At 39.4% G+C, this 22,140-nt stretch overlaps 1 protein-coding gene across 2 annotated transcripts in view; it reads left to right on the forward strand.

Annotated features, from left to right (window-relative positions):
• The window catches only part of rps6kc1 (ribosomal protein S6 kinase polypeptide 1), a 161,486-nt gene extending 141,800 nt beyond the window's left edge, over positions 1 to 19,686 (forward strand). For both annotated transcript variants that reach the window (XM_048536017.2, XM_048536018.2), the window contains 3 exons: positions 15,363 to 15,445; positions 15,543 to 15,638; positions 19,092 to 19,686. In XM_048536017.2, coding sequence (XP_048391974.2) covers positions 15,363 to 15,445; positions 15,543 to 15,638; positions 19,092 to 19,202 — 290 coding nt within the window. In that variant the 3' untranslated portion in view covers positions 19,203 to 19,686. The remainder of the gene's footprint in view (positions 1 to 15,362; positions 15,446 to 15,542; positions 15,639 to 19,091) is intronic.
• Positions 19,687 to 22,140: the final 2,454 nt, after the last annotated feature.

A 22,140-nucleotide genomic window follows, 5' to 3' on the forward strand; every position in this document is an offset into this window, starting at 1 on the left:
GTACACACTACCCCTCCTAAAAGCATACCACCATCCCTCTACCCTTTCCCTGTAATCTTGTATTTCCCATGGCTAATCCATCTAACTTGCATAGCCCTGGACAGTGGGAAATTTAGCATGGTCAATCCACCTAACCTGCACTCTTTGGACCGCGGGAGGAAACCGGAGCACCCGGAGGAAACCTGTGCAGACACTAGGAGACTGTGCAAACTCTACACAGACAGCTGCCTGAGGGTGGAGTCGAACCTGGGCCTCTGGCGCTGTGAGACAGCAGAGCTGACCACTGAGTCACCAGGCCACCACCTTTTTCAACAGTTTACAAAGTTGGAGAGAGTATCGTGAGACATTGAGAGCTGTCTTGCCATCCTCCCCTGGACTGAGCTGCCTACAGATCACAAATGAATCTGTTCAGGGAAAATCAACACTGTCCCTACTCTCCCATGTGTTAGTGTCTCAGAGCCCGTGGGAAAATTCTGCCTCTAATGTTTTGCTGTTTGTTGTAGCATTTTAGTTTGTGGATGTGTAATCAGTTACATTACTTTGTTGATTTCTGTTCTAACTGATTATCAGTTAATCCTCTGATTCTTTAGATTACTATCCTCAGTTTGCTACTTTTATGCTGTAGGGTAGCAAGAATTTCATTTGTTCCAGGTGTTGGAAGGCCGAATAAAAGTCATATGATCAGAAGCAGTTTTTGTTTTTGTGTTCATTCATGGGACACTGGTGTCGATGGTTAGCGATTCCTAATTGCCTTGAGGAAGGTGATGTTAAGCTACCTTCATGAACCACCCTAGTCCTGTGGTGCATAAGGATGACCGTTTGTTCTTCGGGTTGGGGTGGGGGGTGGGGAATGGATTTCCAGTAAAGTTTAACCCAGTGATGCTGAGAGAATGGCAATATATTTCCCCGTGGGGGTAGTGAGTGGTTTGGAGGGGAACCTGCACATAGTGCTTTTCCCATGTATCTATTGCTGTTGTCCCTCTAGATGGTAGCGATCACAGGTTATTGAAGGTGCTTTCGGAGAGCCACAATTACTGCTGCTGAGTATCAGTGGCACATGCGGTGCCAATCTAATGCGCCCATTTGTCTTAGATGGTGTCGAGCTTCATGAATTTTGTTGGCACTCCATCCATCCGGGCAAGTGTGAAATATTCCATCAACTTATTTACGTGAGCCTTGCAAGTGGTGGACAGGTATGGGGCAGTCAGGTTTTGAATTATCCTGTGACCTGCTCTTGCAGCCACCGTGTTCATGTGGCCCATCCAGTTCAGTTTTTGACCGGTGCTGATCGCCAGGATGTTTGCATTGGCCAGACATTATATCATAATTCTGGAATAGTGACATTTGACAAGATGATTCGGTTTGTATTAACTTGCGTGGCTAATCAGCCTATTATTGAGATTTATTCCGTATTTTGTTCAATTTGCATGTTCTACTTCTTTTCATTCCATTTAACAGTGTAATGTGACAGTGATATCAGTTATAACTTCATTTAAACTAAATGGTCTGAAATGTGTTAGCAGTATTGATTTTTGGGAGTCACATCATTTTCATGTGCACTTGGAGGTGGATTGAAACTGATTCGAGGAATATTTTCTGATAATTGGTGAGGACAGCTAAATTGGGTCTTGCTGCCAAATGTGACAGTATGTTAACATGAATCAGAATCAGCATTCTTCTATGGAAAGAACTGTAATATAAGCAAACGACCTGCAGGAGATGTCATGCACTGCTGATGAAATCCGTTGCAGCAATGCATACAAATGGTGTCCTCTGAAAAGAACAGTGGGCACAAAAGCCTTCAAGTAAATGATTGACCGAACTAAAGAAGTTGCAGATTGATTTAGGATTAAATACTTAAGTGCAGAAGGCCCATTACTTGTCCGAATGGGAATGTTGAAACATCACTGCAGTATTAATTCTGGTTTATTTTTAAAAAAATCCTAGCATGTGCTGAAATCCCAACCCATAGCTGTTCTAAGGAATGGTGTTCATAACCATCTAGCAGATTTATGTCATGAAATTCTTTTCAGAGATTTTATATACTGCGATACAAATATCTGGAGAGTGAAAATAAGGCAGAGCATAAAAGCTGAATGTATGTAAGGCCATGTTTGCTGTGCCTAAAGACACTAATACTATCTTGTATGAAGTTTCTAAATGTGTTATCTGCACCTCCCCCATTAAGTGACTACTATTCAGATGACAGCACATTCCCTGTGTTTAATGTGACCTTGTACCCTTTAGTCCTGCAGTCTGTACTATTAATAATTTGACAATGACCCATATTCACGCAACAAAAATCACCAGATGTGTGTTATTGTAAAAGATGAGAATACTTTGATGAGCCGCTTAATTCAGAGGCATCTGTCCTCTAACTAACATCTTATGGCAAGGTGCTGTTTAGCTGCTGAATGTGCTTTATTTCTAAAGCCATTTGTTTTGTGGATTTATTTCTTTGAACAGGCAACATTCAGCTATGTTGTTTCACAATTAGAAAAGGAAGTAATATATCATCTAAAATTGGGATTCCATTGATTTTAATATGGTTTACCAGAAATTAGCCCCCCACCGTTATCCTGTTTACTTTTAGATCAGATGCAGTGACATATCACAATTGGTGAATGGCCTGGAAAAAAAGATTGGGTAGAAAGTAAGTAGACCGCTCTACCAGCGCTCAAGATGGCAAATAACAGGAGAATCATCTCACTTAGGTTAATGAAAACATCCTTTTTAAAAACAACTCAAAATTGCAGTATTAATGACTCCACCGCAAGCAACAGCAATTGTCGCTTCCCACACATTGAAAAGCTGGTGTTGTGGGATGATTTCACACAGCAATTGAGATTCAGACCATTCAATAATGATCAAAGGTGAGACTCTGATTGCCATATTGTTCCCTTTCTGATATCTCTGTGTTGGGAAAATGTCCGCTCCTCACAGAGGTCTTCATCCTTCAGCTTACAGTTCCAGCAAAAAGAATAAATGGCTCCTTTCGTCTCTTCAAATAAAGACTGGTCCAATTTGTACAGCTAACGTAGCGGCACGTAATTTTGATCAAATTGGTTTTGTTTACCTAATTGCCCCACATACAGTGCATTTGAAAAAGTGTAGAGTCTGTATTGGGTTTGTAATTGCCATGTTTGTGTCTGTAAATGGAGCAGTATTAGTTGGGAAGAATACAGTAGGATTTGGTGCCACCTCATCGCTCCGGTTTATAAGGCAGATTTCTGGTGGACAGATTTTGCAGGCTGAGGGAACTCCAGTGAAAGAGGGAGTAAGGTACACTGGCAAGTGTCAATGAGAGCACTGCTCCAATGTGGATGTATCCAATGTGGATCATCATTCAGGTACAGGGTGGTTGAGAATCCAGTGTACCCATGAGAGTCTGAAAGAGGCAATACGTTAGAAAATCACATTGTGGCAAGTAGCATTTTTATGTTTGGGATTCTAAAAGGTAGTGGAAAGGTGGTAAGTTGAAAAGGATTACTATTTGGCGGTAGGATTTGGGGGCAAGGCGAGAAATTGAAGTAGCAACAATTTGAATATGTAGTAGCCTTTGAATTAAGAGAACTCTTCATTCTTTGTCCAACGCTAGCGGGATGCTGGAGACTTATTGGGTTGGGATTCAAAGGTGGAAGGAAGCTGCTGATCTGCAGTCTGTTTTCTCATCTGCAGTGTATTTTTAATCATTGGAAACTATTCCACATTCACATCCAGACCTGGGAGAAAATCCTATCATGAGTGGACAGAGTCAACATGGATTTGTAAAAGGGAACTTGTGTTTACCGAATGTTAGCTTTTTTTTTGAGGTTGTAAAGAGGAACTGTGGATGTAGTATATTTTGATTTTCAATGGAATATTCTCTAACATGCTTCAGAAAAGTTTATTTTTCGTCCATTCGTTGTACGTGGGCCAGCAACCCATTCCTAATTGCCTGTAAGAAAGTGGTTGATGAGCTGCTTTCTTGAATCCCTGCATTCCATGTGGTGAAGGTGCTTCCACAATATTGTTGGATAAAGATATCCAGGATTTTGACTCGGATGATGTTCAAGGTACAGCAATATATTTCCAGAACTTGGAGGGGAGCTTCAGGTGATGATATTGCCATGCGTCTGCTGCCTGAGTTTCTCAGTAGGAGAGATTGTAGATTTGGATGATGTCAGATAGTCTTGGCAGGCTGCTTCGATCTTGTAGATGGTGCACAATGAAACCATTGGGTGCTGGTGCTGGAAGGAGTGAAGGTGCTGGATAGGGTGCCAGTCCCTCAGGCTGCTTTCTGCTAGATGATGTTGAATTTCTGAATTGTGCTTTGAAAATGTTGACAGGCTTTGGGAGTTAGAAGGTGAGTTCTTCATTACAGGATACCCAGTCTTTGACTTGTAAATGCAGGGTGTATGCTTCTGATCAATGATGACTCTAGGATTCTGTAATGATAATATTAAATGTTAAGTGGGATGATGCAGGCCGTATATAGATCCTATCGCCTTGGCATTTTTCATTGTCTGGCATTTAACGTGTTAACTAGCAGCTTGTCAGCTCAAGGTAGAGCACCGACCAGTGCTTACTGCACATGTCCATAAACAACTACATTCCTAAAGGGTGAGAGTTCTCTGCAGCCATTGGTGAATATCTCCCATTTATAACTTGACAGCAGGAACGTTATTCAGAGTATTTAAAGATGCTATGATCTAAGGCAATGCCCTGAGAACGTCCTGCAGTGAAGTCCTAGGGCTGGTTTACAACACTAGTACCCACCCTCCTTGTGACTTCAGGCATTGGAGAGTTTTCCCCGATTCTGATTGAACTCCATTTTGCAAGGGTTGCTAGTGCTACATTCAGTCCTCCTATTGGTTTGATGTTGAGGATAGGCACTTTCATGCCCCCCCATCTGGGAATCAGCCCTCCGATCCAGTGTTATGATCCTGTTATGGAATTTAGAAATCCAAATACCTTGTTTGTTTTAACCAATAAACCCGTGCTCTAAGATTTAACTATAGTTTTAATTTTAAAAAAAACTGTTATTGTGTATAGAACACATTAAACAAAGCAAGGAAAATGAACATTATAGCAACCAGCTTCAGTGTGCCTAGAATTTTTGATTTCCAAACCTCAGGATTAGGTTCTTTCTGTTTAGAAACAAACAGAGCCTGTTTTCTGCTGAAGGGCTGTTGTATTATGTTGATAATTGAAAGTAGACAATATGACAGTAATTGTCTGGATTTCATTTGCCCTGCTTTTTGTGAACAGAACATTATATAAGAGCCTAAGAAATAGAAGGAGTTGACTATATAACCACTCAATCCTGAAACACTTGATTTTCTGCTTTGAATGCACTGAGCTGTCCTCTCGCCATAATCCTTGATTCCTGAAAGATGTACCTGGGCAGTTTCCCACTTTGTTGAGTGAGATTCAAGGCTGAATAAAAACCAAAAGAACTGTGGATCCTGTAAATCAGAAATCAGAAACGCCTGAGAATTCCTAGAAGCATGGCATTCCAACCGGAACTCCTCCAACAAACACATTGATTTGGAGCCAATCTACCATCCCCTGAGTAAAAGAACAGGAAGTGACATCACCAATGCAGGAAATGACATTTCCAACCCAAGGAAACCTAAACAGATAAATAGAAAGCGGGACATAACACCAGCGCTTCGGAGGCTCACTGATGATGTTACCTAGAATGGTGACGAAATGTCTGAAAACTAACCTTCTAGCTCAGCAAGCAAACTCACATCCAGAACCTCAACCTGAGCTACAAGTCTTCTCAAAACTCGCTGTCATTATTAGTGAATTGAGATGGGCCAAATGGCCATCTTCTGTATATATGAATCAGTGGGCTCTACATCAGAGGAGAAAAGTAAAAAATTCTCTTAAATCAAGTGATATTATTGTTCCAGTTTGTTTTCTTCACATTAAAATGTCCCTCATTACACAATAAGGCCTTATCTTTAATATTCACAGCTGAAATTAACAATTGCTGAGCATTAATAACAGTTGTATCTCCTGTTTCAGTTTAGCTCCCTATGATCAAGGAGGATTAAATTTTGACAGAAATTCTTTCTGATGTCATCAACAATCACTATTTAAATAAAACATTTATAAATAAGAAAATTGTAGTAATAGCTCTACAATAATTGATTCTTTTCATTCAGAAATGGGATTTGATAGTTTATTTAAGATTATAGGAAGTTGCCGTGAAGGAGGGGATATTCTTGGGCATTCTAAGAACAATAGATTTGTTTTTTCTCTGACATGAATAGCTGTTCTTCCTCTTATTTGAATTAGATAAAGTTGAACATTGGAGATATGTGATTGACAGTAAATAATAAAAATCTTAGTCTCTTAACTCATTTGCTTTCAGTACTTTTGGGGAAGTATTGATATCTCATTGGGAAGTGTGCAGTTTCTTCCGTTGCATGAAAATATTTTTCTTTAAGGACAGGTGGAACTCCTTCATTTGAAAACGGAACCTGCCTCACCATACTGATAGTCATGAAATGTTTTACTTCAACAACAGTCTTCCTCTTTCAGAGTTGACATTGAATTTTTTTGGCTCATATTCAAACTTACATTTATATAATACACCCACTGGCAAATTTGCTTTAGTACTTAGTCTGTGTTACTTAACTCATTCACGCCTAAGAATTTCTGGAGTTTTCTGAAGCCTCTGTGTGACTTTGATTATTGGGGTATTTTATTGTGTTTCAAGAGACTTGAGTGCAAAATATCAAAATGAATTGCTGTCAGCAAGCGCAGTGCTGATTTAGTTAATATTTTTGTTGAGAATGCAATCAGAATCCTGAGTTGATGTTTGTTGAATGGTGTTTTCTCACCAACACATTTCCAGAAATAAATGAGAAGCATTGTAATTAATGCTGCTTTGTTAAATATCAGTGATGAATTCTGATGATGCTACACAAAAGGTACCTGATTTGGTACTTATGAGCAAGGCTGTATGAAGGAACTGAATTAAAGTATAGCTGAAATTCCACATTAATATATCCTAAATTAATCTGTTATGTGAGGCAAAAAGCCTTGTACCCTATAGAGTGTAGGTATTACCTTGTGCCCAAAGCATTTGGTAATGCCACATTCTGAAAACCTCTTTTGCTGCTCAGCAACTAAAGCAAGGTGTTTCATGCTGTCTGTCCAATTTATTGTCAATAACACACAGTCAGTATGGCCTTGACTTTAACCTGTCACATCCAATCTGCCTGCTCTCAGCCACCATAATTCCAGCAGTATTCCGGTTCTGGAGTCCTTGTTAAAAGCATGCAAGGTCTACTTAAGATTCAAAAGTTGTAGAACAACAAAAATGCAATAGACACCACAGCTTGATGTTAAACACTCAGGAAGTGAATGCTCATGCTCTGTGTGTTATTTGGAAGCAGAAATATGAGAGGAGAAGCTGACCAACCAAAATTTTCAATGTAAGTTTAAAAGCTTTACCTCTTTGAATCTCTAGGGTTCCAGGAGAAACAAGTCTGTTTCTACCAGGTCCCTGAACACCCTTGAGCTCTCCCAGTTTTCACGTGAGATTCCTCAGCCTTGTCATTCCTTAATTGAACCCTACAAAGAAAGAATCCCCAGTACTTGCTGATCTCGGATTAGCCCGCAAAGATGAGTGATATATCATTTGGAAATGTTAGAATCTGCTATGACGGTTGTAATACCATAGGGCTTAGTAGCCCAAAATGTAGTGAAGCAGAGTCAGCACAGCTTAATGAGAGGGAAATTGTGCCTGACAAGTTTATTAGAATTCTTTGAGGAGGTGACAAATAGGATCAATAAAGGGGAAGCAGTAGATGTAAGATTTTTGGATTTCCAAAAAGCATTCAGAAAGGTACAACACATAATGCCAAATAAGAACCCGTGGTACCCGGTTGACGAGGGAGGAAGGTTTGATATATTAGCATGGACGGAGGATTGATTAACTCCTAAAATAGGGAGTTGGGATAAGTGGGGGGCATTTTCAGAATTGCAATCTGCAGCAAGTGAAGTGCCACAGGGCTCAGTCTAGGGCCACGATTATTTACTGTACGCATTAGTAACATGGATGAGGGAATGTATGTACTATAGCCAGATTGCAGCAAGTTATAGCATAGAGGGATTTGTAACCCACATGCATGAATTACAAGCTGTTAGCATCTGAGCTCAATGAATAGCAAGGAAGGCTAACAGAGTATTGGCCTTTAAGAGGGAATGAGTGTAAAAAGAAGGAAGGTTTTGTAAAACAATACAAGGCCCTAGTTATACAGCCCTACGGCATGGAAACAGACCCTTCAATCCAACCCGTCCATGCCAAATACAGTCCCAAACTAAACTAGTCCCACCTGCCTGCTCCTGGCCCATATCCCTTAGTGTTTCCTACTCATGTACTTTTCCAAATGTCTTTTAAACATAATTGTACCCGCACCCACTTCCTCAGGAAGTTCATTCCACACGTGAATCACACTGTGTTTAAAAAAAAAATTGCCCCTCATTGTCTTTTTTTAAGATCTCTCCTTGCCTTAAAACTGGGCTTCCCAGTTGTGAAATACCCCATCCTATGGAAAAGTCAATTTCCATTAACTCTATCTATACCTCTCATTATTTTATAAACTTCTATAAAGTCACCTTTCAACCTCCTATGCACCAGTGGAAAAATGTCCCAGCCTGTCCAGCCTCCCTTCTTAACTCATACCTTCCATACCCTGCAACATCCTGGTAAATCTCTTCTGAACCCTCTCCAATTTAATAGTATCCTTCCTATAACTGGGGAACCAGAACTAGACACAGTATTCCAGAAGAGGTTTCACCAATGTCCTGCACAACCTCAAAATGACTTCCCAACTGCTATACTCAAAGAACTGAGCAATTAACATAAGTGTGCTAAATGCCTTTTTAACCACCCTATCTACCTGTGATGCAAACTTCAAATAATTAAGTACTTGAACCCCTAGGTGTCTCTGTTCTACATTAATTGTATAACCCATATCCATACTTGTTACAGCATGCTGTAAACAGTTTTGGTCCTGTTATTTACAGAAAGATACACTGGCATTGGAGGCAGTCCAGAGAAGCCTCACTGGGTTGATTTTGGGAATGGATGGATTTTATGAAGAGAGTTTGGGTAGGTTGGGCCTGTAGCCATTGGACAAAGAAAGAACAAAAGAAAATTACAGCACAGGAACAGGCCCTTCAGCCGTCCAAGCCTGCGCTGATCGAGATCCTCTGTCTAACCTGTCATCTATTTTCTAAGGGTATGTGTCCATTTGCTCCCTGCCCATCCATGTACCTGTCCAAATATATCTTAAAAAATGCTAACGTGTCTGCGTCTACCACCTCCGCTGGCAACGCGTTCCAGGCACCCACCACCCTCTGTGTAAAGAACTTTCCACGCATATCTCCCTTAAACTTGCCTCCTCTGACTTTGACTTTGAACTCATGACCCCTAGTAATTGAGTGCCCCACTCTTGGCGGGGGTGGGGGGGGGTGGGAGCGTGGGAAGATTCTTGCTCTGCACCCTGTCTATACCCCTCATGATTTTGTAGACCTCAATCAGATCCCCCCTCAATCTTTGTCTTTCTAATGAAAATAATCCTAATCTACTCACCTCTCTTCATAGCTAGCATCCTCCACACCAGACAACATCTTGGTGAACCTCCTCTGCACCCTCTCCAAAGCATGCACATCCCTTTGGTAATGTGGCGACCAGAACTGTACACAGTGCTCCAAATGTGGCTGAACCAAAGTCCTATACAACTGCAACACAACCTGCCAACTCTTGTATGCAATACCCCGTCCAATGAAGGAAAGCATTCCATATGCTGCCTTGACCACCCTATTGACCTGCGTTGTCACCTTCAGGGAACAATGGACCTGAACACCCAGATCTCTCTGTTCGTCAATTTTCCCTAGGACTTTTCCATTTACTGTATAGTTTTCCCTTGAATTTGATCTTCCAAAATGTATCACCTCACATTTGCTTGGATTGAACTCCATCTGCGATTTATCTGCCCAACTCTCCAGTCTATCTATATTCTGCTGTAATCTCTGACAATCCTCTTCACTAACTGCTACTCCACCAATCCTAGTGTCATCTGCAAACTTGCTGATCAGACCACCTACACCTTCCTCCAGATCATTTACATATATCACAAACAATCCAAATTATTTACATATATCACAAACAAGTTTAGAAGAATGAGAGAAGACCTTACTGAAACACACCAAATAAATTTGGAAAGATTGGGTCCCTTTGTGGGAGAGTCTAGGACCGGATGGCGTAATCTTAGAAAGTGCTTGCCTATTTAAGACTAAGATTAGGAATTTCTTATGAGGGTGATGAATCTGTCGAATGCTTTACTGCAGAGCTGTCAAGGTTGGTTGTTAGGAATAGTTGAAGCTGAAAGAGATTGTTAATTGGTGAGCAGATTGAGCATGGGGAAAGGGCAAGAAAGGAGGTGAAGTTTAACAGATTGGCCATGATCTCATTAAATCGTTAAGCAGCCTTGATGGGCCAATAGCTCACTTCTGCTCCTACATCTTACAGAAACCCAATGTTGGGAGACTTTCCAGGCCACTGCTGTGCAGTATTGCTACAGCCTCTTTAAACAGGCAAATTTTAGGCAGTGATTCTACCAGGGTGTCTGGTGATAGGGCTGGAAGTTTTATTTGAATTGAATCCTCCCATAAAGGTCAGCAGAGTTCACTAACTATCTGATACCCACCTCTCTCAGCCTCAGTTTACTAGAATCTTATTCAGTGACAGAGCAGGTTTAAGGGACCTACTATTCCTATTCATTGTTTCTCTTGCCCTGACCATTAGCTGAGTTAAAAACTATAAACGAGGTATGTAAACCGAAAGGTCCAATCATAAGCAAGAGCAAAAAAAGCACTATCCCTGGATTATAGAAATAATTAAACCTAGAGACATGTTTCTGAAATCTGTTATTCCTGTCAAGATGTGTTCAGAAAATCATCCAATCAGAATATTCCATCAGTTAATGGTGAGTAGTCGCTTAACTTCAGTCTGTTAATTTTACTAGGTTGAAAATCACCAGCTAGTCCCCAAGACTGCCCCATTAGGTGTTTCTGGGTGACCACATCATCTGAACAGCTAGCTGTAAAGACTTACCAATCCTAAAACTATGATGTAATTAAACTAACATGAAGAGAAATGATTGCCAGTTCCTCGTTTCAAATAGATTATTTTGAAATCTACTGCCTCGGTGTGGTTTTCCATCTCTTCGATCAACAAGAGCTTATATTTGTAGGCTTTTTAACATGGTGAAATGTTTCACAGAAGCATTATTAAACAAAGTTTGACATTGAGCCATTGCCCATGGAATAAAAGGCACTGTGACAACATCGATATGAAGTTGGCTGAATGACACGAACCAAAGAATGGTTGTGACTGGTCACTTCCCAGACTGGAAGACAGTGGCACTTTCAAAGAGTTGATAATAGGGCCGCTGGGTTTTTTCTGGAACAAAGGATTTTGAGGGGCCATTTGATAGAGACATACAAGATTAAGTCAAGTTTGGAAAAGCGAGACAAGGAAAATCTGTTCCCGTTGATTTTGGATTGCTGCATGAAGAGCTGGCATAGTTTAGGGCTGAATGGTCTCCTTCTGTAGTGGAAGTAACTGTGGCATGCCGAGATGCATAAGAAGCATTATAAAACAAAACACAACACTGCATTGAATGAGGAGATGTTAGGTCTGATGGCCAAAACTTGGCCAGTGTTTGAGGTAATGCCCTAAAGGAAGAAATGAAAGTAGGTTTGGGTAAGAAGGGAATGCCAGAGCATTGGGCTTAAGCAACTAAAGGTATGGCTTCTTGTGGTCAAGAGATTGAAATCAGGGGTGGCAAGGAGGCTGGAATTGGGCAGATATCTTGAAGTAATATACAACTTGAGGAGAATTCTGAGGTGGGGAGAGAGGAAAAGCCATGGAGGGATTTGAAAACAAAAATACAAGTTTAAGATCAAGTCATTGCTTGGTTGGGAGCCATTGCAGGTCAGCAAGAATATAGAGGCAAGCGTTAATTCATGGACTGTGCTCATCGTGCTGTTTAGCAGCTGTTGTAGAAGCTGATAGAATTCTCTGAACCATTCCTTTGTGAAATGGAGGCTTGTTCCTGATTGAGATAAAGATTTGAGACATGTCCCTGCAAACCCTTGGGGACTAGGGTTTTCTATGAAGACTTTGTTTTTCTTCCTTTGTGTAGAGCTTATCCTGTATGAAGCCTCAACCTTACCACCACTGTTTTACTGATCAGGAGGAACTGCAGCCACAGCCCCATAACAAATATCCTTTCCACGAACAGCCACAACACTCCTCGGTCGTCCTTATCAGGATTCAGCCGCACACCCTTCCACAAGCTTTGCAAGACCGAAAGTAAATAAAAGCTCCTCAAGTAGCCCAAACTGCTATTTTAAACATTTGCTTACTGACACACTCGGCACTGGTGTCTATCATGTGTCATCTATGAGCCGTATAGCAACAACTCAACAAGGCTGCTTTTATAACACCATCCAAACTCTCAACTTTTTATGGAGAAAGGACAAAGGCAGCAGATATGTGCTAGTGTTATCATCTGCAGCTTTCCCTCAAAGTCTCTCATTGTCCCTACTTCAAAATTATATTGGTGTTCCTTCACCACCACTATCAAAATCTGGAATTTCCACCCTAATAATATTGGACTGCAGTGGTTGAGAAAGGAGGCTCTTCATCACCTTCCTAAAGTCAATTAGGAATGGGCAATAAATGCTGGCCTAGCCAGCAACTGTCTTCTCAATATCAAATAAGCAAATAGAAAAGTTGGATCATTTGACTCTTTAAGTAACACTGAGCGTGATAGCCCATGCAGCTGAACATGTCTAACTGGCACTGGTTGGGGTGCAGACCACTAGAGTTGGATGGGCCAAGTTTGCAGAAGGTATATCCAACCAACTCCAGAGGCTGTTTGACCTCTTGAATGTTTCTGATGCAAAGTCCACTTGTATTGTGCAGTCTGCCCTGGATGTGGCGAGCAGTGCCCTGCTGTCATTCTGAGGACCTTTGGCATCTGCTAGTGTGAGTGTGAGCAATATTTGGAAGCCAGGTTTTGTAAACTTCATCATTTAAGACTAATATTTCCGGGAAGTTCTTGGAGAGTCTCAGGGCAGTAAATTCCTTTTGTATGAAATTAACAAAGAAAACAGACTAAAAATACAGTAGTGTTTATTCAGTGACCACATTGCATACCTTATTCTTTTGCTTGATGTAATAGAGCAAAATTTATTCTTTCACTTCAAAGAAACGCTTCTGCTAACTAAACCAAACTAACTCGCTCAGACATATTTGAGCCTTATGTAAATAAAGTCACTATCTCACCTTTAGGGCGGTTAAACGATTTGATTTGTGCTGATGCGGAGTAGTTTTATGCCTGCGTGCGCGCTTAGATATTACTTTTCCTTGGCTAGAGTCCAGAAGAACAACCTACATTTTAGAACAGTAGTAGGCCACTCAGTCCTTCAAATCTGCTGCTCCATTCCAGTTCATGGCTATTCATCAATGTTAGCAACATTTATCCATGTTATCCCCTTATCACTTGAAACTATATACTTACCAAGGCCTGTTGTGAGATAATGGTGTGCTGGTAAAAAATGAAACCATTGCAGGATATGCTTTGATAAATTCACTTGTGAAAGAGCGGTATCGAACAAAGGCTGTCCCTTTAAACTAGGCAGTAGAGGACAGGCATTGGAAGACATTGTGGTTGACTGTCAAATGCTGTAGAGAAATTCAGGAAAATGAGCAAGAATGTATTATGGTGCACTATCATGACAAACGTCATTTGTGATTTTTGATTTGGGGCGTATTACTGTTATTAGCAGGGTCTGCTACCCATTACATAGAGTCAAATATGGAGTTGCGGGAAGGATGGACAGTTTCAGAGTCAACACGACTTTCAAGGACTTTGAGAAGGAAAGTACATTTAAGATAGTGATAATTTGCAAGAGTAGAAGAATCAGAGATGTATTTTTTGGACTGGACCGTTTATGATAGCTTTGTATGGGAGCCATTTACAATACCAGCTGGTGTGAAGGCCATGAGGAAACTTTGTTCAGCAAGTCAGGGTGGACACGAAAGCAGAAGATGGATTGCACAAAGTAGATGTGCTTGGCGATTGGGAAAGAAAAAAAAGACAGCTTTGTGATAAATGAGGTGGGAGACACTTGATGAATGTTCTCGTTTTTTGATTGGAATTATTGTGTATCTTCGTGTATGAAACAAATGAAAAGTGTTTTGCGAGCTCTACATGGAGATCATACCATACAAAGTGTATCAGGGCAGAAGAACAGAGTGCAGAATTCAGTATTGCAGCTGCAGGATAGGGGCAGAGAGAGAGTTCAACATTAATATTTGAGAGGTCTGCTCAAATATCTGATAACAGGGGGAAAAACTGTTATTGAACCTGTTTGTTTCAAGCTTTTATATCTTTTGCTGGATGGAAGAGGGTGGAAGAGAGTATAAATGGGGTGATTATGTTGGTTGCTTTCCTGAGGCAACAGAATGTATCGCTGGAGTAAATGGATGGAAGGCTGGTTTGTGTGATGGACTTACATGTGTTCATGACGTTGTAGTTTGTTATGGTTTTGGGAAAGGCATTTGCCATACCACACTACGATGCATCTAGACAGGATGCTTTCTATGGTGCATCTATCTCAAAAAACTTTGTCAAGAGTCATTGTGGACATGCCGAATTTCCTTAGCCTCTTGAGGGAGTAGAAGCATTGGTGTTCTTTCTTGATAATTACTTTGATGTGGGTTGACCAGAACACATTGGTGGTGATCATCGCTCCCAGGGACTTGACACTGTTTACCATTTCCACCTCAGCACCATTGATGCAGACAGGGGTGCACCCTCCACACAGCTTCCTGAATTCTATGACCGGCTCTTTCATTTTGCTGGCATTGATGGGGAAAGTGTTGTAATTACATCATGCTGCTCAGCACTCAGTCTCTTTGCTGCATTCTGTTTTTCATTGCTTGAGATCTGACCTCCAACGATGGTTTCATCAGCAAACTTGTGAATGGAGTTGAGGCGGAATTTGGCCACACAGCCGTGAGTGTATAGGTAGCTGATCAAACTGATTAAGCCAATCTTAATAACATAAAGAAGGTCTTTTGTTGACTGTGAAAGGACTGCGACAAGGGAGATGAGTAGCAAAATCAATGTCTGCAGAAAACTAGACAAGGCATCAACCACCCTTATGGTGCAAAGATAATTTTATTTGGGTATAAGAGTCTTGTAACAATACCTGATAAGATCTAGACAGGAACTGAATTAAAGCTACCTGTTAATGTATAACCTATTTTCCACATCTAGAGATTGGTGGGATCGCAGAAGAAACTGAAACATGTGACTGGTGGAGTCTTGGTGCAATTTTATTTGAACTCTTTACTGGAAAAGTGAGTAGAGCTGGGTTGGGGACTGCATTGAATATTTGAATTTTCAATTGTGGCTAAATAATATTCAACGATGGCGGCTGATTTTTCTTTGTTGCAGCCTCTGTTTCAGTGCCATCCAGCTGGAATAAATACGCACACAGCTCTAAACATGCCAGATCACATGTCGGAGGAAGCCAGATCAGTAGTGCAGCAGGTAATCTGCTATTATAATTAAATTCTGCAGAATAGAATTATTAAGGGCTTATACTTCAAAGCAGCAGTTCCTTTTTTTGTTCTGCATAAATGGAGTAACTGACTGGGGGAGTGAGAATGTTCCTTTCTTCCTTTGCAAATTTTTTATTTTTCATTGCATTTATTCTGTCAGGAATGTTCTCCTATCTTTTCTGTCCTGAAGGCAGAGACTGATGGTGGGTTATAATACACTGGCATCAGTAACCTTCCTGTACTTCACACAAGGGGGCATTCCTCATGCGCGAGTCTACATGTGGAATAGGAGCTGATTATCTGATGGTGAGGATATCACAGCCAAGGCTGCCTTTGCAAAGTTTCTTGGAACAGTTACTGGATAACAATCTGCTGTGACCTTTATTTCCTTCCATTCCAAACCTGGAATAATTGACCGAATTGAGATCAGGAAGAGCAGGCCAGGGATTGAATAGGAATGGCTAATTTCCACAGTACTCCATCATGGGGATCCTCCATTTTGTAAAGTGGTCTTTTTTTTTAAATGATGCGCATGTGCAAATGTAGATGGAAGACCACTGGCCAAGCTCCTCAATGTTGACAGTAGTGAAAGCAGATGCCTTTGTAAATTCAGTTGCCTCTAGTCAGTTTCCACCTAAGGGAATGAGGAGGGTTGTATAATTGGTCTTAGTTACCCTGGGACAAACATTAGCTGTGAGAAGTTAAATGTTCGTGTCTTTAATTTTGCACCTGAGATGGAGGAAAATTGTTGGATAACTTCTAACAATAACAAAAGGTGGATGATGTTTCCTTTCAGTGTGGAATAACCTGTTTAAAATGGGGTTATACCTTGACTGGGACATTTTTGTATCAAAAGAAAGATGAAAGCACCTCTCACAGCTTCAGGATCCTGAAGTGCTTTACGCCTCATTAATTAATCTGCAATGTCTTCATTGTCGTAGTGTTAAGGAAAGAGTCAGTCTGTTGACGTACTGCAAGCTCCTTTGAACAGCAATCTGAAAGTGACCAGATCAAGTGTTTTAGTTATTTTGTTTGGCTAGGAGAGAATTCCTTTATTTGCTTCAAAATTGTGCCTTGGGATATTTAGTACCCACCTAAATGGGCAGATGGAATTGACATCTCAATCAAAAAATGGCAACTCTGACAGTGCAGTGCTTCTTCAGGACTAGATTGGATTGCTGGCTTGGTTTACATGTTGAAGTCTCAGCAATGGATTAAAGTGTTATACTGTGGCCGATGCTACAACAAAACGTTTAATTTATCAACTTGAAAATCTTAGGCATGGCTGTTATAAATAAATTTCATTTTCCTCAGTATGCAATACTTCTAACTATTTAGCTCTAATTTTCTGGTTTTATTGTTCAGTTTTCAATTGGAATTGAGCATTTTTGCTAAAATGATTTTGGTATATCCTAAATGTTTCTTCATTGGCAAACTATATGATCACAAAAAAATTAAAATTGTAATTCCTGCCCAACAGTGCCATGCATTTAAACTAAATGCAGCAAAATTAGGTTAACCAGAAGTGTGCTATCCCTTCTCTATACCTCCTTAGAATAAAAAAATGTACAAATGCATTTTTTTGATAGTAGTTTCAGGTTATTGACAAATGGGGCTGCCTAAGCTAATGTGTCCTGGTGATTGAAGACTAATAAAAAAAATGACGGCATTGATTTTCCACACACTTTACAGCAAAAAAAAGCAAGTTTCACTTAACCCAGCTGCTAAAGAACACTTATAACGATACGGAAAAAAGTTGGATATGCCACCTATTTGGTTCTGGTGCTTATGTTTCTCTTTACAGGCTACTCCACTTAAAATTATCTTGTTTAATGTATGGATTTAGCACCACTAATTTCTGACTTTCATTTCCTATTCAGAATAATATGTTCTCCTTATAGCTCTTAGGTGGAAAGCACTGCTGTGGTTTTTGAATGCTTAAGTGCGTATCAGCTGATTAGCGATGTTTTCTGTTTAATGAGCAACTGGTAAGAAAAGTAAATTAATTAAGAATCATTTGCTACTATCTACACAGTTCAGCATAACAGCAAGAGTGAAATGTCTAATCCCACTGTTACTGTTAAGAGCGACCTTTGTGCTGTTGTAAATTCCTCCTTGTTCTAATTTGGAATTGGTTATAATATGATGCACAATGCATGGAAAAGCTGTAAATCTTTTAGTATATAATGCACATACTCGTGTATTGAAGGTGGACTTAATGTGGCTGGATTTGAAGTGTTGATAATTATATTAATGAAAATAGATGGTATAACTTCAGATACAGTGATGACTGACTGGATTTATCTGCACTGGAACGTGCTGCCTGGGGAAAGAATTGCTGATGAGCGTCCAGAACAAAATAATATAGAAGTAGGAAGTGCCACATTGTAGAATCTTTTGTCAAAGTGTGGATGCAAAGTTTGAATCAAATGACTGGACTTTTTAAATGGATCAGAGGCATAATATCATGCATTCTCCACTTCTTATTCTGATGTTTGCACTGAAAGCCTGTACAGAGAAAAGTGATCAAAAGCAGCACTTAGCAAGAGTAAGTGCAATTAATCCAAATCAATACCCATTTATGAAAGGCAAGTTATGCTGTAAAAAATCTATTAGATCTATCTAATGACTGAACAGAATAGGTGATGATGGTAAGCTGGTGATTATTGTTTTTCTTATCAGTCGAAAATATAGAATCTGTCATAGGAATCTTCCTGATGAGTGAAAGCCCCTGAGATCCAAAACAATAGATATCAATTGAATTAGCAGTCACTAGAGAAGAAGTGTCCTAGCTATCAGTGCAGTAATTTCATTTGGAGCAGTGACAAGCAAGGGGCCTGAAGAATTGGTTTTCAAACCTTTGCCAATCACTTATGATCATTGAATAGGACCTCAACAGCAGTATTAAAGCTGTCTATCTAGTTGTGTGAAGAAGACAATTTCAAACAGATGGATGCTGCTCATAAAGAAATCAACAGGAGAGGGCACATAAAATTTAAAATGTGAATTAATTCACCTACGTGGTAACTATTATATACAGTAGATAATGTGACGAATTGAAGTTCATTGAAAAATATTGGAGTCATTGAATTGACCAATTGTGGGAACATTTTCACTTAGATGTAGAGGACAGTATGCATAGACAGATCCTTACAGAATAAGTCCAAGCAGACAAAGTTGCTATTATAAAGCATTAAACTTGTATTGCCCACTGTTTCATCAGTGATAGAGGTAAGGATGATAGTGAGTTGTAAATCAGATTAATTTTGAAGTTATTGGAACTATTCAGCAAAAGAAAGAAAAGGGTATTATTTAACTGTTATCTCTTGCAAAGGGTGACTGGGTTCAGTATAAATATAGAATGCATATATTCAGAAGCATCTGTAACAGAATCATTTCCACTACAGGATCTGTGTGATACTTTTGTTTTCCTCATCTTCAGCTTTTGCAGTACAACCCCAGTGAGAGGCTTGGTGCTGGTGTATCAGGTTTTGAAGATATCAAATCACATCCGTTCTTCTCTACATTCGAATGGTCCAGAGTAAAGAGGTAAAGAACTCGTGAAATAAACGCCTCCATTACAGCACTAATCAGGATTGTACTTCAGGGTGCACGCTCAAAGCCAAATCCCAGGGAATGAGACTGCCTTTCCACAATTCCGTTAGTGAACTGTACAACTGCAATCGAGCAACTTGAATTTTGATGCATTATTTTGTTGTGTTTATGTCTGCCTTATAGGCACTTGAAGTACAGCATTCTAGATCATGTTGCAAAACCTGGAGTTACTCCATTCTGTGAATAAATGTATATGAGATAGGAAAGTCCAATAGGACTAGACAAAACGTTGCATTCTTTATGTACATAATTCCTATTTATTATAGAACATAGTTTGTGGTGCAATAACATATTGGATTTAGCCTGTCACTAATGAGGGTAATTTCTGTTAACCATTGTTACTAATTACTGTTCTTATTACATGAACCAATTAATTGCAGGTTATGGATTGGAACCAACTAAATAAAATGGTTTACAAATTATCTGCAATGTAAGTTTGTTTCTTTCTAAGCAATTTAATGTACTTTTTTTATAATTTGAATTCTTGATCAAAATATGTTTTTAGAAATTATCCATAGCTCACCATGACAAGACAAATGTAGTTTTCACACAGATTAGTAACCATGTTGAGAAGATATCATTATTCATGGAGTTAAAGCAGTTAATGTGAAGCTCTCAGGCCTAAATCCATTACTACCTGTGAAGGAGGAATTCATTGTAAAGTATTATCATCACTTCTCAGAAATCCTACTTCTATGAAATTACAAAGTTATAGAATGAAATGTGGAATGTTGGTTTATTCAGGTCTCTGTTCAACACTGAAGTTTATTTACTATCAAGCCTTTATCATTTTATATCAATGTACAACTTTATAGTGTCTAGAAAATGAGTTTTTTTTCTAAATTTTGTGGGAGATGTAAAACTCATTATGCTGTGATCTAAAAATGTATTTTGACACTACCTCCCGAAGTGAAACATCAGTAGCATTTTTCTGGATTCTCTATCCTGTCTGAGTAAGATTACTGATTGGTGCTATCATTATGAATTGCATGTTTTCAGCACCTTCATAGTGTAAAGGAGGGACAGACCCATCAGTCTTAGATCTGAATCTGATTTTTAAATACCTGTCTAACTTCATCCAAAACATCCCAGAACTATCTAAGTGCCTTTTGAAAAATGGTATTTGTTGGTGGTGATGTGGTGTTTCGATAATTACAATGTCTCATGCAAAATTAGAGCAAAATTGTGTACCAAAAATTGAAAATCGCAATGTTAACTGAAATGGTACTGTCATAGTACAAATGGGAGCAATTACCAGCGTAAAAGGGAATATTAGTCTTGGTTCCAGCTCCTGGTTTGGATGGTTGGAGTCCTTTACTGGAATCATCATTTCCACAGCTGCAGTTGGCGGAGCTCCAACAAACCATGGTGCTTTATGGATCAAACTTTTTTTAAGATTTGTAGCATGAGGTAGAAAAGACACAACAGAAATTAATGTTCCAATTTGATAACTTCCAAAATGGAAGTTAATCTAACAACATTCCACAAAAACAATCTTCTCTCACTGACTGACCATCACGTTTCCGTTTCAAATGTTCCACTCCTTGACATTGCCATTCACTTGCATTCTCCAGTGTACACAACCAGAGAATAATGGGCCATTTCTAAATTATCTTGAGTAGTCATTTATTTGCACAGAAGCAACATGTTCCCTTAGGAATTCTGTAGTTAAGGCTTTGATATAAAGGCATGTGCGAGAATGCATCATATTTGTGATTAACCCTTTGTTTCCTTAACATATAAAAAATTCATACATTTTTAACTGCAGTCTAAAAAGGTAAATGTTGGAGCAGATGAAGCGTCATTACTTTAGCACTTGTACATTTCAGATAACCAAATTTCCTTTAACTGAAAGATTAAGCAGATCAATTATTTGGAAAGGGAAAGGCAGTTAACTAATTTGCTATTCCAATATTTTAAATGCGTCACTAGCAGTGCTTTGCAATTTGACCAATGTTTTTGACTACCAAAAGAGCCAAATCTCCACAAAAATTTCAAAGTCCACATACAATCCTGAATTCAATTCATCACCTTTAACATCAAATTTTGTCACCGGTAGATTACTTCCTCCTTCATGTCTATGTTGTTAATTTCAGTAAACTGAAACATGCAGCTTTCTCCAATTTCATTACCCTCTGTGACCTTAGGTAGCCTCACATTTTATGTTTCCGAGCCAACATCAGTAATTACCCTATTAATGAACATAGATGACAGTCTCAGATTGGGTGAACATGTTAATTGGCCAGATATCACTTTAAAATGAGACAATGTGTAATTGTATAAAGGCGCTTCTGCCAATGAAATTATCTGACAAATGAAAATATACATCAAAATTACAAGCCAACTTAACTTTTCCAAGTTTCAGTAATTATAACCAGTCTAGTTATCAGTGATTATTCATGATGTTCACAGTTTTATTTGGAAACTCTGGAAGCTGGGCAGAACTTCAGTATTGAGCTGAGGTACCCTGACAGGGATTTGCAAAAGGAATTCGTGGACGTCCAACCATTGTTTGTCTTCTGTTAGTTGTTGTTCTTTATTTTTCACTGAATAGCATTTTTTTATTACACCGATACATAATTTACAATAATAAGTATTTATCTTCTGGAAACTGAAACTGTCTAGACCAGGTGGTTCTTGAGAGTGAGTTGCTATTTTCCAGGAGTCCCCACAGTAAGATTCCCCTTATGAAATGTTTGAAAAACACTGATAATGATGGAAGTACCAAGATTTTGTGGGCTGTCCATTTCTTCTACCTCAGCAAACTAGCTGTGGAAGATATTGAGAATATACAGTAGATTAATGCATTTTAAGGGTCTAAGTTTTAACCCAAGGCAGCATGATGGGTAAAGGTTTCCTTTCTTTTAGCCTGGGGG

This window comes from Stegostoma tigrinum, chromosome 9, assembly GCF_030684315.1.
Source record: "Stegostoma tigrinum isolate sSteTig4 chromosome 9, sSteTig4.hap1, whole genome shotgun sequence".
Classification (NCBI taxonomy): Eukaryota; Metazoa; Chordata; class Chondrichthyes; order Orectolobiformes; family Stegostomatidae; genus Stegostoma; species Stegostoma tigrinum.